The sequence below is a fragment of the Accipiter gentilis genome, chromosome 16 (assembly GCF_929443795.1).
Source record: "Accipiter gentilis chromosome 16, bAccGen1.1, whole genome shotgun sequence".
NCBI classification, from domain to species: Eukaryota; Metazoa; Chordata; class Aves; order Accipitriformes; family Accipitridae; genus Astur; species Astur gentilis.
In genome coordinates, this window is record NC_064895.1 from 2,117,061 (window position 1) to 2,133,959 (window position 16,899).

The window sequence follows — 16,899 nt, forward strand, 5'->3', positions numbered from 1 at the left end:
CCAGGGCGAAACCCCAATAACACCCAACACCCCCCCCCCCCCCCAAAAAACCCCACAGGATTTCCCCCCCCCAAACACAGGACCAGGCACCCGCTGCACGTGGGTGAGTGTTATATTTCTGATAATAAATAAGCTTTTTAATAACACTGACCATGGAACAGAGACACACACCCCCCCCAACCCCCCCAGACAGTCCATAAAACAACACCCCCCCACCCCCCCCGCCCTGGCACCCCCCCTCCCCACGAGGGTCCCTAGGGCCAAGCAGCAGATGAGGGATGGGGTGGGGGGGTGACAAAACAGGATGAGTCCATGGATAAGCCCCCCCCACACCCAGGGTCAGGCAACAACCCTTCCTGGGCCCCCCCTCAACCCCCACCTATAGCAGCTCCATGGGGGCTGCCCCCCAAGATGGGGGCTGGCAGGTGAGGCGGTGCGATGGGAGGGTAGCAGGCACCCCATCCTCCTTGGGGGGGGGACGACAGGACTCGAGGGCCCTGTCCAGCACCCCCCCACCCCATCCTGAGGACTCAGGGGAGCCAAGGGGCTTTGGGGGGGGGGGGGGTAAGCATTCATGTCCCCCCTTCACATGACGGAGCAGCTTTTTGCTTTTTCCTTCTTGAAGGTGGAAGAGATGAGCTCAGAGCGGCTGGGCAGATGCAGGAGTCGCTTGGAGAGGCTGCGGGGGGGGCTTTTAGGGGGCTGCAGGGGGGCTTTGCTGAGGCAGATGCCGGACACAGTCCGGAAGATGCTATGGACACTCTTCTCCGAGGTGAAGGCCGAGCACTCCAGGTAGCTCTCGGCTCCCAGCTGCCGGGCCGCCGCACAGCCCTGCAATCCAATCCTTCATGAGGCCGGTGCAACACCCCAAACCCACCCCCCACCCCATAGGACCCCCCCCACCCCCACCCCAACCCAACCTGCTCATAGGAGATGGGTGCCTGCTTCTGGTGGGAGAGCTCCATCAGGGTGCTCAGGTCCGTCCGTAGGTCTGTCTTGCAGCCGATGAGCAGCACCCGTGTGTTGGGGCAATAGTCCAGGATCTCTGTCTTCCACTGCAGGGTTGGGGGGGGGGGGGGGGATGGAGATGCCATCAGTGTGTGGGGGGACCCCAAACCGTTCCCCCCCACCCACCCACAGAGGGGCTTCCCCCTCCCCTCACCTTCTTGGACGCACTGTCCAGGGTCTCGGGGCGGCTGATGTCGAAGCAGAGCAGGACAGCGTCCGAGTCGCTGTAGCAAAGGGGACGCACGTTGTCATAGTAGGGAGAGCCTGGGAGAAAAGGGGGTGTCATTGCACAGCACACCCCCCCCCCCCCCCCAAGGGACTCAGGCCCCTGGTCAGGAGGTGCTTGCAAAGAGACACAGCCCCCCTTTCGCCTGGAGTGGGGGGCACAGAGCTCTAGAGCCCCCCCCAAATGCCACCTCCGCTCCCCGCAACCCGTTAACATCGCCATCGCCCCTAACGAAGCAGCGGGAAATGGATCCCGCGGTGTTTATATAACAGCCGCCCCCGCCATGTTGGGGAGCCCCACCAGTGGGCAGGGGTGTCAGGGGGCAGCTGGGACACAGTGGGGGGGGGGGGGGGGGGGGGCTGCTACCCTCACAGGGTCCCTGGGGAGCCAGGGCCACCAGCACTGCACTGGGGACTGTGGGGAGAGATGGTGCATGGAGGTGCGGGTGTAGTGGGGTGCCTCTCTGGGTGTGGGGGTGGCCGAGGTGCCCCCCCCATCACCGCCCCCGACCCCAAAGGGCCTCAGAGGGGTTTTGCAGCCCAGACACTCCGTGCACAGAATAGCAAAGAGGCTGCGCCAGCGCATTGCCATAGCAACGCGGGGACCGCGGGTGGCGGGGACCCCCCCTCTGACGGGGGGGGACACTGCAGCACCAGGGCAGGGCTACCCCGGCCCCCCCCCCCCCCCCTTCGAGGGTGGCAATATCAGGATACCCCATTACCCCCCCCCCCTCCCCATTCACAGGCAGCCCCATAGGGAGGGCATAGGGGCCCCAGCACCCCATACCCTAAATCTGGGGGGGGGCTCACACGGGTGCAGGGTGCCCCTCCAGGAAGAGGCTCAGCCCTGTGTGTGTCCCCCAGTCTGTGTCTGTGCCCCCCACCCCGCCACCGCAGGGCCAGTCCCCAGGGACTCCCAGGCAGCCAGGTCCCCCTGTGCCCCCCCAGCACCAGGGATCCATCCCCACACCCCGAACCAGCCCTCCCCCCCCCCCCCCCAAGATGTCCCCACTGCGGCCACCAAGCCCCCCCCCCACTGCAGGGACCCCAACGTGCCCCATTGCAGGGCTCCCTCCACTGCACCCCCCCCCCGAAACCCCAAATCACCTTCCCCCAGCAAATCTCCCCATCACCCCCCACCGGGACCAGGGCTGCCCTCGCCCCGCTGCACCCCCCGGTACCGGAGGGACCCCCCCCACCCTTGTGCATGCACTTTCCCCCCCCCCCCCCCCCCCCCGGTACCGGAGGTGTCCCAGAGGCTCAGCTCCACCCGCTGCTCCTCGCTGACCAGACACGCCGTGTAGTTCTCAAACACGGTGGGCACGTACGTCTGCAACGGCACCGAGAACGTCAGCTCCCGGTCCCGCTGACCGGTTCCCGGTAACTCGGTCCCGTACTCCAGCTCACCTCAGGGTAGCAATCCTTGGCCAACACCTGCAGCATGGCCGTCTTGCCGCACTGCACGTCGCCCACCAGCACCAGCTTGCAGCGGGCCGGGGCGGCCGGTACCGGCCTCCGCTCCCGCATGGCGGCAGCGGCGGCGGAGGCGCAGAGCGCGCACCCCCCTCTCGCCGCCCCGCCGCCGCAGCGTCCTTATATACCCCGCCAACGCCGAGCCCCGCCCACGGCGGCGCCCACCCGCCAATCGCCGCAGGGGCTCCCTATACGCCGGCCAATGGCGGAGAGGCGGGGACCCGCCGAGGCCCGCCTTTTCGGTTGCGAGGCCGCTCCTCCAGGCCAGGGGGCGTCTGTCTGCCTACAGACGGAAGTGGGACCCTGCTCCCGCCCCAACCGGAAGTGGTGGTTGCTAGGAGACCGGTGGGACGCCGGCCGCTGGGCCGGGGGTACTGGGGGGGGGGACGGGACCGATACCGGGATGGGGGGGCGCGTCTCCCCCGTGGTGCGGGACGGGGAACCGAGGGGTAGGAGCGATGGGGCCTGGGGGTACCCCAAAGTGTGGAGGGGGGCCTTGGGGGGGACCCCAGGAGGAGGAGATAGGGGTGGGTAGGGGGGAACAGGGCCTGGGGGGGCGGGGGGCGGCGGTCGGGACCCTGAGTATCCCCCCCCACTTCTCACACCCGTGTGCCCGGTCCCAGCTGTCATGTCGGACAAGCGTCGCTCTCGGGCGGCAGCCCCCATGGCGGCAGAGGATGGGCTCCTGCAGCTGCAGAGCCAAGCGCTGGCCGAGGAGGAGGAGGCCAAGACGAAGGGGGAGATGCTCACCCGGTTCCTGAAGGTGCGGGGGTGGCCGGTGGGGGAGGCGTTGGCAGCGTATTACGCCACATGCCGCCCAGCCCCTGTTCCATGTCCTCACCGCTCATGGCCGCTGTGTAGGACAAGCTGGCCAAGGAGGAGCGCAGCAGCACCCTGAACCTCCACAAGCTCAGGACGCAGTGGCGGACGGTGTTGCGGGTGGTCAAGGATAAGGAGCTGCGCGAGGACATCGAGATCTTCAGCCAGACCTTTGCGCGGGTGATGGACTGCAAGGACAGCGTCATCGAGGTGAGCGTGGGGCTGGTGGGGTGGGGGTGGCACTGGGGCCCACCGACGATCCTCCCATGCAATTTCCACAGTCTCTGGCCACAGACCTGGAGGAGGCAGAGGAGCAACACGCCCAGGCCCTGCGCAGCCACCTGTACAACATCGACCGCCTGCTGCAGCTCCAGCACTCCCGCCTGACGTGCCTGGAGGAGGGGTACAATGCGCAGCTGGAGGCCCTGAAGATGGAATTAGAGGCTGAGAGGTATGGGAGTCTGAGGCTGAGAGGGGGAGAGAGACAGCAGTGGCACCCGCTGGCTATCTTGTCCTGGTGCTGAGCCCTCTCACGACCCAGTCAGGACTGTTGTGCCTTCCCTCTGTCAGCAGCTCCCCCATGTTTTCCCCAGGAGGACCATCCTTGAGCAGCACGAGCGAGAAAGCTGCTATCTGCGGGACGTGGCACTGGCCACAGAGCAGAATTACGCCAAGAACAACCACGAGGCCACGCTGAATTTCCAGAGTGCCCGTGATGACATCAAATACAAGGCACGGGGAGGAACTGCCGAGGAGCCTTTTAGGGCTTGTAAGCAGAGCACACGGCGAAGTTTGGGAGGTGGTCGGTCACCCACACCTGTGTCTGTCCCCAGAGCCAGCAGGAGAAGCAGTACAGCCGCCTGCAGCTGGGTGGGAAGGTGGAGGTGCTCTGGGAGCAGTTCCAGAGAGCCATGCAGAGCTACACGGAGGCCACCGAGCACCAGAAGATCGCTTTTGAGGCGCTGAAACAGAAGGACAAGAAGAGCTCCAGGGAGATAGAGATGCAGGCAAAGAAGCTGCAAAAGCTCCAGGTTGCAGCAGGGCGCAGGGGTGGCTGTGGGAGCGGAGACACCCCCATCCCACTGCTCACATTTCGCCTGTCTCTAGGACTTGGTCACAGCCACCAAGGGCCAGATCGCGGCTCACCTCCGAGAGAGCGAAAAGCAGAACCAGCGTGTACGGGAGGAGAAGGAAAGCGTCCTCAGGCAGCTCCAGGAGTTCAAGAACGAGATGAAGCAGGCCAGGGCTATGGCCCATGGCAGCCTGGCCAGGCTCACCACGCAGAGCAGCGCTGCCCTGAAGGCTCTGGCGCAGGTGGTAGAGAAGGTGAGACCAGCAGCCCACAGGCAGGGCAGGCACCTGAGGGGTGCTGTCATCCCCTCCCACCCTGCCCTCACTTGCACCCCCCCTTCCCAGGCCCAGCGCATCCTGCGGCTGGCCGAGATGTGCCGCAAGCTGGAGACAGAGGAGGAAAAGGTGCTGCCCTTCTACCCTTCCTCGCTGGCAGAGGGGGAGCAGCGAGACGCTCAGCAAGTCCTTGAGGAGACACCCACGGAGCCCCTGGCCCAGGTGAGGAGGCAGCACCGGAGTCCCAGATGCTGCCACAGTGGGGGGCGAGGGTCAGGATCCGGCCTTGGGACATCCCGGCTGGTGCGTGGGCAGGCTGGGGACCCCCTACCCTCCTCCCTGCCTCTCTTGCCCAGGCCATGCGGGACTACGTGGGGCTGGAGCGCTTCTGGCAGCGGTTCAACAAAGTGAAGCTGGAAGAGCAGGCACTGGAGCGGGAGCGGGCAGCCCTGAGCCAGAGGAACTGGCACCTGCGGGAGCTGCTCAGGCAGTACCTGGCAGGGATCTCGGTCAGCCAGGAGGTGCTCAGCGAGCCCAATGCGCTCCTCACCATTGAGCGCAAGAGCTGCGTCCCTGCGGACTTGCGCCGTGCTGAGGGGGGCCATGCACAAGGTCATCAGGGCACCAAACACCCCGACAGCCTCTTGGAAGGGGACGCCCACCCAGACCCCATCCGCGGCTCCACAGGCACCGCTGAGAATCCCCTCCTTGCAGATGAGGGCACCCTGCCTGGCACCTGGGGACACCGCAAGGACGGTGACTGCCCAGAGTTGCCATAAAAGAGCTAAAATGTGCCCAAAAACGTGCTCCAGCGTCTTATTTCTGGGACCCACTGAGCTTTGTCAGGGCAGGCAAGGGTCTGTCGCCTCCTGCTCAGGTCTGACAGCTCCTCGGCCCCACCAAGAGTGGGCAGAAAGCTTGGGGGGGGTACACAGCCCCTTCCTGCTGCTGTCCTCTCCCCCACCACCCCTGGAGCTGGACAGAGCAAACATGGAGCAGTGACGGTTGCCGAGGGAAAGGCTTTATTTCTTTTTGGCTTTGTTCCTCTTCTCCTCCTTCAGCTTCTTTTTGGAGAGCTTGGGGCTGCTGGCCTTGCGGTAGAGGTGGTACCCGATGAGCCCCAGCAGCGCCGGCACCAGCCCCAGGCACAGCAGCGGCAGCACCTCGTTCACCACCTTCTGCCAGTAACTGGCCCGGGACAAACCGACCAGCTCCACCTCGAACCGCAGCACCGCATCACCTGGTGAGGGGGGAGGCAGAGCCTGAGTGGGGGCTACGGGGGGCTGGTGGGGACCCCATGGGGACCCTGAGGGTTGCGCTCACCTGGGATGGTGGGAGGAGAGCCCCGCTTGCCGTAGGCCAGGTGAGGGGGGATGATAGCTCTCCGCTTCTCCCTGCCACGGCGAGAGACTGTCAGTCCTGGTGCCCCGTGGGGCCAAACCCACGCCAAACCGTGGCAGGGATGCTGGGGGGGGCCCGCTGCCCACCCCCTCGCCCCACCGCCTGGCTTACCCCACACACATGTCCAGCAAACTCTGCTCCAGGCCTGCGAGGAGAGGGGGGAGAGGGGTGAGTGGGGCCGGCTGGGGGGATCCCACGGCCCACTCGGCCTGGCCAGATCCTGGTTAAACCCCCCTGGCTCCCCACTCACCGGGGATGACTTGGCGCTTGCCCAGCTCCACCTGGAGTGGGTCCCGGCTCAGCGAGGTGTCGATGATCCGGCCATCTTCCAGGCTGCCCTGTGGGGACACAGGCACGGTTACCCCTGGGGATGCGGCGGTGGCTCTGCCCTGGGGCTGTCCCCATGTGGGTCCCAGTGTTGTCCCACTGTCACATTGGTGCTGATCCCATTGCCCAACCCCCCTCCGACCAGTGCCGTCCCTGTGCTGATCCCAGTGCCACTCTTATGCCAGTCCAGGTGCCACCCAGGGCCCATCCCAGGGCTGTCCCCATGCCCGTCCTAGTGCCGTTCCCATGCCCACTCCAGTGCCATCCCAGTGCCAGCCCCAGTGCCTGTCCTAGTGCCACCATGGTGCCATCCCTACGTCTGTCCTAGTGCCATTCCCATGCCCACTTCAGTGCCATCCCAGTGCCAGTCCCAGTGCCACCCTGGTGCCATCCCCATGCCCACTCCAGTGCTGTCCCAGTCCCTGTCCCAGTGCCATCCCCATGCCCACTCCAGAGCCATCCCAGTGCCTATCCCAGTGCCACCCTGGTGCCAGCCCCATGTCTGCCCTAGTCCCATCCCCATGCCCACTCCAGTGCCATCCTCATGCCCGTCCCAGCGCCCCCCTGGTGCCGTCCCCATGCCTGTCCTAGTACCGTCCCCATGCCAGTCCCAGCGCCCCCCTGGTTCCATCCCCATGCCCACTCCGGTGCCGTCCCTATGCCAGTCCCAGTGCCCCCCCAGTGCCATCCCCATGCCCAAACCAGTGCCGCCCCAGTGCCACCCCCATACTTACCCTAGTGCTGCCCCGTTGCCATCCCCATGCCCACCCCCGTACCACCCACGGTGCCAACCCCATGCCCACCCCGGAGCCACCCCGGTGCCGGCCCAGGCCACCCCCCCCGCCGGTGCCGGAGCCGCCCCCGCCCGCCCCGCCCGGCGGAGCTCAGTGCTGACGTGTTCCTCCCGCCCCGCACCGTGTAGTGGATGTGCACCGTGTCCCCCGGCGCCGACAGCTCCGTGCAGCCCTCGGGGGGGGGCACCTGCAACGTGTGTGTGTAGGGGTGTCACGAGTGGGAGGGGGGGGAACCGGGCCGGAACACCCCCCCACCCTCCCGGCCTCGAAGTCCACGCACCCCCCCCGTGCCCACGGATCCCCCGAGAGCTCGGTGAACCGGACTCTCCCCCCTTCTCCGACCCCCCCCCCCCCGGTGCCCCGTCCCCTCCCCCTCCCTCCCTCCGCAGCCCGGTCCTCTCGTTGCCCCGTGCACCCCCCCACCCAAACCGGGCTCCCCGGTACCCCCCCACCCCCCCGGCCAACAGCATCCCCACCAGTGTCGTCGTCCCCCCCCCCGCCGCCCCGTTCCCGGTCCCAGCTCCCCGTCCAAGGGAGCCACCGGGGGTGCCCGGTGCGCCCCACACAGCCCCGGTTTCCCCCGCCTCCCCCCCCAGCTTCTCCCGGTGCTCACCAGCGTCTCCAGCCGTAGCCCCCGGGCACCGCTTTCGGTTTCGCTCTCGGCGGCGCGGACGAACGGCGGCGGCGGCGGCAGCAGCACCGGTAACAGCAGCAGCAACAGAGCGGCGGGGGGAGGCATGGCCGGGGCTGGCGGCGGCGGCGGCGGTACCGGGACCGCCCTTACCCGGCCCGGCCCGGCCCCCGGGGCTCTCCCCGGGCCCCGCCCCCCTGCCCCGCCCCCACCGGCTCCGGGACTGTGTACCGGGACAGGTTCCCGGGACAGGCAATGAGCCGTCGGGAGGGGGGGGGGGGGGGTGACCGGAGATGCCCCGAGCCCCGGTGGAACCGGGGTCGGAGCGGGAGGGGAGGGGGGGTGGTGTGTCCCCCCCCGGGGCTCGGTCACCCCCCTCGGTGCCCGGGGACACGTGTCCGTCCGTGCTCCGGTGCCATCCAGCCCGGGCTGGCACCGGGCGTCCGTCTCTGCCCTGGGACCGTCCCGGTATTCCCGGGTTTAGCTGGACGTCCCTGCCCCGGCCCGGGGTAGGGGGGGTCCGGGAGGAAGGGCTCGTCCCAGGGCACCGGCTGGGTGCAGCACCCGCTGTCCCGGCGCCGTCGGGACTCGGTACCAGCAGGCGGCAGCAAAGCCTGGAGAAACCGGCACCCACGCGGGTCCAGGACCCCTCCTCGGCACCCACCCGCATCCAGCATCCTTCCCCGGCACCCACCCGGGTCCAGGACCCCTCCTCGGCACCCACCCGGGTCCAGCATCCTTCCCCGGCACCCACCCGGGTCCAGGACCCCTCCTCGGCACCCACCCGGGTCCAGCATCCTTCCTCGGCACCCACCCGGGTCCAGGACCCCTCCTCGGCACCCACCCGGGTCCAGCATCCTTCCCCGGCACCCACGCGGGTCCAGGACCCCTCCTCGGCACCCACCCGGGTCCAGCATCCTTCCCCGGCACCCACGCGGGTCCAGGACCCCTCCTCGGCACCCACCCGGGTCCAGCATCCTTCCCCGGCACCCACGCGGGTCCAGGACCCCTCCTCGGCACCCACCCGGGTCCAGCATCCTTCCCCGGCACCCACCCGGGTCCAGGACCCCTCCTCGGCACCCACCCGGGTCCAGCATCCTTCCCCGGCACCCACCCGGGTCCAGGACCCCTCCCTGGCACCCACCCGCGTCCAGGACCCCTCCTCAGCACCCACCCGAGGCTAGGACCCTTCTCTGGCACTCACCTGAGCCCAGCATCCTTCCCGAGCACCCACCAGGGTCCAGCACCCTTCCCCAGCACCCAGTGGGTGAAAAGCATCCCTTCTCCTGGCACCCCAGCACCCCTTCCAGCCCCCACCCCAGCCACGTGGGACAAGAGAAGGTGACCCCCTCACCAGCAAGGAGCCGGAGTGAAGGGCCCAGCCCTGGGCTGGGGTCCTCTGCGGGGCCAAACCTGCCCCACAGCCCCCACATCCCTGTGCCTGGGGGGCACCAGCCCCCGGCGCAGGTAGCAGAGCCCAGGAATACCGGGAGCAGCCCCGGCTCAGGGTGGGGGGCTCACACTGGCACATGGGGGGACAATCCAACTCCCTCACCCTGCGCCGACTACGATGGCCCTGTTGACGGTGGCGGTGGTCCGGTTGGCGGTGGTGCCGGCACAGGCCCCGGTACAGCTCCCAGACGACGGCATCGGCACGTCAGCCCCACTGGTGCACCCACATACCAGCCCCCGTTGCCGAGAGGTGGGGAAGCCGGGCTGGCGGCTGGGGGCTGGGGTACTAATGGGATTAGGGCTGCCGGGTCAGCGCCGGGCTGGCCCCAACCAGACAAAGCTGCCGGCCCGACCGGTGGGAACGTGCCGGTGCCGGCTTCGCGGCTCCCAGCCCACCAGAGAACCCCAGTTACCCCCACTCCAGCTCCCCTGCCCAGGAGGAACCCAGGCAGCCAGCACCGCGCACCTCGGCTCGGTGTCACCGGCACGGGATGGGGGGGGATGTCTTGGGGGCCAACAGCCCCCCAGTCCCCACCAGAGGGGACATAGGGATGGGGACAGCAGCGCTGTCCCCAAACAGGACTTAGCCAGTCCCCTGGCCCATGGGGGGGGGTGGTGGTGGTGGTGACACCAGGGGGCTGAGCCCCACTCACGCCCATCCTGGCGCTGGCACCGTCCCCACGTCCCGGCTGGGATTAGCGCTAATGGGATTTACCATTTCATCCAATATTCCCCTAAAGATGAGCCTGGGAAGGGGGGCCCCCCCCTTCCCCCCCCGCCAGCCCCCCTCGCCCCGCTAAGCTCTTTCTAATTAAAACCAGCCCGGGGCTGTCCATCACCGTCCCCCTCCGCGGGACCCCCGCACCGGGGGGGGGGGTGTGCGGCTGCGGAAGAAGAGCCGTGGGGCAGCGCTACATAAAACATGTTTAATATCCAAGGGGGGGCCGGGGGTCACCCACCGTCTCAGGCGCGGAGGGGGGGCGAGTACACACGTTCCCAGACGGGGCAGAGCCGCAGCGACACGTCACACCAAGCACAGACCGGGGGTATAAATACGGTGCCGAGGGGAGGGGGTACAGTACGGGGCCGTCTGTCCGTCCATCCGTGAGGGGCAGGGACATACAATCACTATGCTGGCATGGGGTTGGGGTGCAGGCGGCTGGAGTGGGGGGGGGGGACACACGGCCACAGGGACCATGGGGGTCCCGGCAGCCCTGTGCCTCTCCCCGTGGGGGTCGCGCTGCAGGGAGGAGACCTGCCTCGAAGTGACATGGGGGGGCCGGGGACGTGTGGGACCCCCGGGGGGCACGCAGGGTCAGGAGGGTGTGCTGGGGCGGGGGCGCGGGGAGGAGGAGGAGGTGTGTATGGTCCCAAATGCCCCCCGCGGCCCCGCTGCCCCCACATTTGGTCCAGAGGAAGGCAAGGGGGTGCAGGGACATGCACGGGGACGGGGTGCCCTGGCGTGGCCCCCCCGGGCAGGGCAGCGCCCAGGCAGCCCCCGTCCCCCGTCCCGCTCCCCAGGGCTCCGCCCCCGCCCCCCCAAATACGTTATATATAGCTATATTTCCACGCACGCACACACGAGATCCGAGGGGAACCGAGGAGACCCCAAAAAAAGGCGAAAAACCCCACAGCAACCGGTGCCAGAAGAAAGCAAAACCCAACCGGGGCGGGGAGGGGGCATCCGGGGGGGGCCTGGCACAGCCCCGGGGTGGGGGGGGGCCGGGGGTACGGGGTGGGGGCCGGGGCCAGCGGCCGCCCGCTCACTTCTTGTTCTTGAGCTGGTTGGCGAGCCAGTCGAGGCCCTCGTAGAGCCCGTCCCCGCTGGTGGCACAGGTGGCCTGGATGTACCAGTTACGGTGGCGCAGGGAATGCAGCCCCAGCTTGTCCGTGATCTCCGCCGCGTTCATGGCGTTGGGCAGGTCCTAGGACAGAGACGGGGTCGCACACCGGCCCCGACGCCACGGGGATGGGCGTCACGTGCCGCCGCGGGGGTTGATGCCAGCCCCGATGCCACGGGGATGGGCACTATATCACCACAGGGGCTGGCGCCAGCCCTCGTGCTGTGGGGAGCAGCACCGGCCCGCCACGGGGATGTGAGACACCAAGGCTTTGGTGCCATGGGGACGGGCATGGTCTGGCCAGAGGGAGTATTAAACACCAGCCCTGATGCCACGGGGATGGGCAGAGCTCCGCCACAGGGGCTGTTTAATGGCAGCCCCGATGCCACAGGGATGGCCGAGGTCCTGCCGTGAGGTGTCTCAGACACCAGCCTCGACGCCACAGACGTAGGCATGGTCCCGTCACGGGCGTTGCTAGATATCAGCCCCGACACCCCGGGGATGGGCACGCTCCTGCCCCAAGCACCCAGACGCCAGCCCCGACGCCCCAGGGATGGTCCCAGCCCTGCCCTGGGGGCTGCCCCCACCCCAGCCCCACCTGCTTGTTGGCGAAGACGAGGAGGACGGCGTCCCGCAGCTCGTCCTCTGCCAGCATCCGCATCAGCTCCTCCCGCGCCTCGTTCACCCGCTCCCGGTCGTTGCTGTCCACCACGAAGATCAACCCTGGGGACAGCGAGCGGACGCTGCTGGAAGCGCAGGATCCGGCCGGCCCCACGGCCGCCCCGCTCCCCGGCAAGCCTCGTCCCACCGTTGCGACCCCGGCAGTGCGGGGGGACACGACGACACCTACCCTGGGTATTTTGGAAGTAATGCCGCCAGAGGGGTCGGATCTTGTCCTGCCCACCCACGTCCCACACGGTGAAACTGATGTTCTTGTATTCCACCGTCTCCACGTTGAACCCTGCGGGAAGCGCCAGCGGAGGGAAACTGAGGCACGCGGGGCCGCGAGCCCCCTCTCAAGGAGCCCTGATGGTGAGGGGTCCCTGCCCAGCGCCCCCTCCCTCCCGCTTCGCACACCTATGGTGGGGATGGTGGTGACGATCTCCCCCAGCTTCAGCTTGTAGAGGATGGTGGTCTTCCCGGCGGCGTCCAGCCCCACCATCAGGATCCGCATCTCCTTCTTTCCGATCAGGCTCTTCAGCAGGTTCCCAAAGATGTTGCCCATGGTGACGGCGGCGCTGGCTCCGTCCGCAGGCGAGGCCGGATCCTGCGGGGGCACGGGGCAGGTGCTGGGCTGGGGGGGTTGGCCCTGAGAACTGGGGGGTGGGGGCAGGCTGCGGGGCTCCAGGGATCCCCTGCGCTCTGGGGAACTGCGGGGATCGGGGACCCCCATGGCCTGGGGGGGGGGGGGGGATTCAAGGGTTCCAGGGGACCCCGGGTGGGGGTCCGAGGATGGGCCCACACGCTCCATGGGGGCTGCCCCTCCATGCAGCTCAACGCGGGGGGGGGGAGGCCATGCTGGGGATGTCCACCCCCCCCCCCCCAGCTGCACCCTCCAAGGGGACAGGCCAGAGCTCTGCACTGGGGGAAACTGAGGCACAGACCTCTCCTCGGTGGGACCACAGCCCCCCCCCCAGCCCTGACACCCCCCCTGTGCCCCCCAGCCCATACACCCCACCCCCCCCCAACTCTGCAGCCTCCCCGGCAAGGCTGGGGGGGGGGGGGGGGAACACACGGACCCAGCGCCCCCCCCGCACCGCACCGCGCCCCTCCCGGCCGTGGGCTGCCACCCACCCCCCGCGCCCCCCCCCCGCAGCCCCTCGGCGCGACGCTCCCCCGAATTCCCGGCCCCCCCCCCCGCAGCCGGTAGCCACCCACCCCCGCTCACCCTGCACCCCTCCAACGCACCTCTCCCCCCCACCCCCCCCACCCCGGATTGCTGCGCACCCCCAAATCTCCACACACCCCCCCCCCCACCGCGCTGCACCGCTCCCCCCCCCGCCGCATCGCCCCCCGCCCCCGCCCGCCGCACCGCCCCACAGGCGCTGCCCCCCCCCCCCCCGGTACCCCGAGCCCCTCCCGCTGCACCGCATCACCCCTCCCCGGTACAATCCCCCCCCCCCCCTCCGGTTCTCCGCACCCCCAACATACCGTACACCACCCACCCCCCCCCCCCGCACCCCCTCCACCCCCCCACCGGTGCGGTGCCCCCCCCCCCCCGGTGCAGTGCACCCGCTCATACACAACACCCCCCCCTCCCCCTCTCCCGGTACGGACCGACCCCCCCCCCCCCCCCCCCCCGTTTCCCCGCACCTGGTGCCGGTACCGGTGGCGCCCCCCGCCCGCAGCTGACTCTGCACCGCTCCCGCCGCCGGAAGCGGAGGCCCGATCGCGCCGATCTCGCGAGAGCGCCCGGTGTGTCCCCCCCCCCCCCCCCGGCCCCCCCCCCAACCCCTATTCCCGCTTCCCGCCCTCCCCCCCCCCCCCCCTCCCTCACCGCCCGCACCGGGCCCGGGGGCGCGCGCGGGGAAGGCGGCAGTGGGGAGGGGGGGGGGCGGGGGAGAAGGCGGGGGGGGGGGGGGGGCGGCGAGCTCGCGAGAGCCGCGAGCCGTTTCCATGGCAGCGGCTGCAGCAGTGGGGGGGGGGGGGAGGGTGTGATGGTGGGGAGGGGAGCGGGGGGGGGGGGGTCCGGTGGCTGAGTACCGGGATGGGGGGGGGGGCAGAGCACCGGGATGGGGGGGGGGCATGGTGAGGAGGGGGGTGCCTTGTGCTTCACGGGGGGGGGGCAGGGGACCCCCAATAACCGCATGGGGGTCCCAAGGGTGCTCCCCCCCCCCCCCCCCCCCCCAAGCACAGGGGTCCCGGCCCCCATGCCAGGCTGGACCCCCCCCTCCCCCGCGGTACCGGCGGTACCGAGGCCGGCCCGGTGCTCACGGACCGGGCAGGGCCTGACAACGGGTGCGGGGCACCCCCGGTTCCCGCCCCCCCCCCCCCCCCCCGCTTCCCTCCTTCCCCCCCCCCCCCCTCGATCCGCCCAGCTGTCCCGCTGTCCGTCCGTCCCTCTGTCCGTCCTGCTGTCCGTCCGTCCGTCCGTCCGTCCGGCCTTCCATCCTTGCTCGGTGCGACGGGACGGAACGGGACGAGCGGTCCCCCCCGTTCCCCCCCTTTCCCCCTCCCCCCCCCCCCCCCCTCCCACCCCCCTCGCCCCGGGCAGGTAAGGACGGACGATCCGGGGGACACCGGCAGTACCGGCCGCCCCGACGGTTACCGGAGCCGCTCCGCGCCGCCGGGCTCCCACGGACACCCCGGGGCCGGAGGGTGGGTGGTGGTGGTGGTGGTGGTGGGGGGTTGCCGGTTCCCGAGCATCGCTCCCCCCGGGGCCGCCGTTGAGTTGCGTGGCGGCGGGGGGGGGGGGGGGGGGGGGGAGGGGGAAGCGGGGGGACACCGGGATGGCCGGGGTGTGGGGGGGGGGGTCCGGGGACGGAGCGGGGCGCAGGGGGGGGGTGGGGGGGTGGGGTGGGGGTCGTTTTTGGGCCCCCGCCGTTGGTGGCACGGCCCCGGGCAGGGCCCTCCCGGCCGCGCCCCGGGGGCCTCCCCGCGGCCGCTGACCTCAGCCCCGGGAGCCCCGACGGGGCGGCGGCCCGAGGGCGCGGACACCGCCTGGGCCGGCCGGGAACCGGGGCGGGAGCCGCCGGGCTGGAGCAAACCCCGGGGCGGTCCCCGGTCACCTCCCGGGTCGGGGGAGGGGGTGATGTGCGGGTGTTGGGGTTGAGGGGGGGGGTGCCCGGTGCGAGGCGACACCCCCCCCGCCCCCCCCCCCTTCCTCCCCTCCTCCGTCCCCGTTCCTCCCCCCCCCCCCCCCCCCGGGGCTTTGTCCGTCCTTGAATTAAAATCGGGAGCGGCGGCCCCGGGCCGTGACGGGGGAGGGGGGGGCTAATCCGGCCCCGCATGACTGGTCCGGGGAAACCGCCGCGGGGGGATTACACCCCCCCCCCCCCCCGGCCCCCGCACCGGAGACTTCACACCCGCCCAACCGTGCCCCCCCCCCCCCCCCCGAGCGGGGGGACAACAGGGACAGATCCTCGCGTGTCCCCCCCCGCCCCCCCCCCCCCCCCCAGACGCGTGTCAGCACCGGTCCGCTGTCACCGTGGCCTGACCGTGGGCACGCCAGGCCCCCCCCCAACCCCGACACCCCCCCCTGCCCATCCCCTCCATCCCCTCCCCCCCCCCACCCCCCCGGTTTCTCCCTCCGACGGTCGGTGCTGGCCCAGACCGGGCTCCCCGGGGCCGTGTCGCACCCACGGGGGTTACAAATATCGTGGACGCCCACGGGCACCTTCGCGGGGCGGAGTGGGGGGGGGGGGGGGTGGGTCCCCGGGGTGCAGGGTCGGTGTCCGTTCGGCTTCGTCCACAACCGGCCCGGCCCCGAGAGGACGCGGCCGCCCCGTCTCACCGGGCACCGACCGGTACCGACGGGCCGGGGGCTCCGGACCGGCACCGGGGGACCGGGACAGCCCCGGAGGTCCCGCTGTCCGGGATGGGGCTGCACGTCCGCGGTCCTCCCTTCCCAAACCCGGGCTGTCCCGGGACGGTGTCCCCGGTCTGTCCCGGGACCGTGATCCCCGTGTGCGCCCCGGGCTGTCCCGGGCCTCTGCCCCTCCCGTGCGCCCGGGGCTATCCCGGGAAATCCCGTCACACTCCACTCCCCCCGGGCTATCCCGGGAGATCCCGGGCTATCCCCATCCCCCTCTCCCTCCGTGCACCGGGAACTATCCCGGGACCTGCTCCTCCTCGTACCGGGAGCTCTCCCAGACCCTACCGGTTTCCCGGGACCGGTAGAACGTGTACGCGGGGCGGCGGGACCGGGCGTGGCGGGGAGTGGCGGGGGGGGGGGGGGGTTGCCGGTTCCCCCCGCCTCCCCCCCCCCCCCCGTGTCGTGTCCCCCCCCCCTCTCCGGCCGTTCTCTGGGCACGGGGCCGGGGAGCAGCCACCCGCCGGGCTAATCCGGGCCGTGACGGACAGGCCCGGCGCCGCCGCCGCTCCGGCCGCCCCATAAGAGGTGCCGCGGCTCCGCCGCTCCCCATTGTTAGGGCGAGGACGCGGGGAGGCCCCGCTCGGTGGGACCGGCCCATGGGGACCCTCCGCGCCGCCCCTATAAGAGGGAAGGGGCTGGAAGATGCTCCCGGGTGCTGAGCGCTGCGCACCCACCGTACTGAACCGAGTCCAACCGTACCCGTTTCCCCGGGGAATCGCCTGGTACCGCCCACGGAGCAACGAGCACCGGGACCGGGTACCGAATACCGGGACCGGGTATAGCTCACGGACACAGCCGACTAGCGGTACGGGGGTTACCGCGGACGGACAGCCCGACGCCGCGCTCCGGGGACCGGCGAAGGAGAGCCGGGTACCGCACTCCCGACGCCGCACCCCGGCTACCGGGCACCGGTTTGGCAGTCCGGTGCCGGCGTCGGTAGCGGTTCGTCCACCCGGCGCTCCCCGTTTCTTTCCCACGGCCGCCTTCATCGGAGTCGCCCGCCCTACCCGCGCCCCGCGCGTCCGGAAACACGCGTGGATGTAGCGG

At 70.4% G+C, this 16,899-nt stretch overlaps 5 protein-coding genes across 6 annotated transcripts; 1 reads left to right on the forward strand and 4 right to left on the reverse strand.

The window, feature by feature from the left end:
• Positions 1-277: 277 nt before the first annotated feature.
• On the reverse strand, positions 278-2,811 carry RND1 (Rho family GTPase 1). The gene is made up of 5 exons (XM_049818685.1): positions 2,641-2,811; positions 2,476-2,563; positions 1,163-1,272; positions 921-1,055; positions 278-831 (listed from the first exon to the last, which is right to left on the reverse strand). Exons 1-5 carry the CDS (start codon positions 2,758-2,760, stop codon positions 586-588), a joined length of 699 nt encoding a protein of 232 aa, XP_049674642.1. The 5' UTR covers positions 2,761-2,811; the 3' UTR covers positions 278-585.
• Positions 2,812-3,038: 227 nt separating this feature from the next.
• Positions 3,039-5,651, forward strand: CCDC65 (coiled-coil domain containing 65). Its single transcript, XM_049819356.1, has 9 exons — positions 3,039-3,077; positions 3,330-3,469; positions 3,568-3,735; positions 3,807-3,976; positions 4,119-4,257; positions 4,359-4,556; positions 4,633-4,851; positions 4,942-5,094; positions 5,229-5,651. Exons 2-9 carry the CDS (start codon positions 3,335-3,337, stop codon positions 5,649-5,651), a joined length of 1,605 nt encoding a protein of 534 aa, XP_049675313.1. The 5' UTR covers positions 3,039-3,077; positions 3,330-3,334.
• Positions 5,652-5,887: 236 nt separating this feature from the next.
• FKBP11 (FKBP prolyl isomerase 11) lies at positions 5,888-8,168 on the reverse strand. The gene is made up of 6 exons (XM_049818706.1): positions 8,008-8,168; positions 7,516-7,581; positions 6,524-6,611; positions 6,385-6,418; positions 6,196-6,266; positions 5,888-6,112 (listed from the first exon to the last, which is right to left on the reverse strand). Exons 1-6 carry the CDS (start codon positions 8,131-8,133, stop codon positions 5,895-5,897), a joined length of 603 nt encoding a protein of 200 aa, XP_049674663.1. The 5' UTR covers positions 8,134-8,168; the 3' UTR covers positions 5,888-5,894.
• A 2,227-nt stretch (positions 8,169-10,395) lies between these two features.
• Positions 10,396-13,738, reverse strand: ARF3 (ADP ribosylation factor 3). 2 transcript variants are annotated; one of them, XM_049819138.1, is made up of 5 exons: positions 13,632-13,738; positions 12,396-12,585; positions 12,169-12,279; positions 11,917-12,041; positions 10,396-11,402 (listed from the first exon to the last, which is right to left on the reverse strand). In XM_049819138.1, exons 2-5 carry the CDS (start codon positions 12,541-12,543, stop codon positions 11,241-11,243), a joined length of 546 nt encoding a protein of 181 aa, XP_049675095.1. In that variant the 5' UTR covers positions 12,544-12,585; positions 13,632-13,738; the 3' UTR covers positions 10,396-11,240. The 2 variants fall into 2 exon arrangements, with proteins under 2 accessions (XP_049675095.1, XP_049675094.1); XM_049819137.1 differs by having other exon boundaries at positions 12,396-12,607; positions 13,632-13,726.
• Positions 13,739-14,582: 844 nt separating this feature from the next.
• On the reverse strand, positions 14,583-16,841 carry LOC126046663 (basic proline-rich protein-like). Its single transcript, XM_049819357.1, has 2 exons — positions 16,671-16,841; positions 14,583-15,014 (listed from the first exon to the last, which is right to left on the reverse strand). The coding sequence occupies exons 1-2, from the start codon at positions 16,839-16,841 to the stop codon at positions 14,583-14,585; spliced, it is 603 nt and encodes a 200-aa protein (XP_049675314.1).
• Positions 16,842-16,899: the final 58 nt, after the last annotated feature.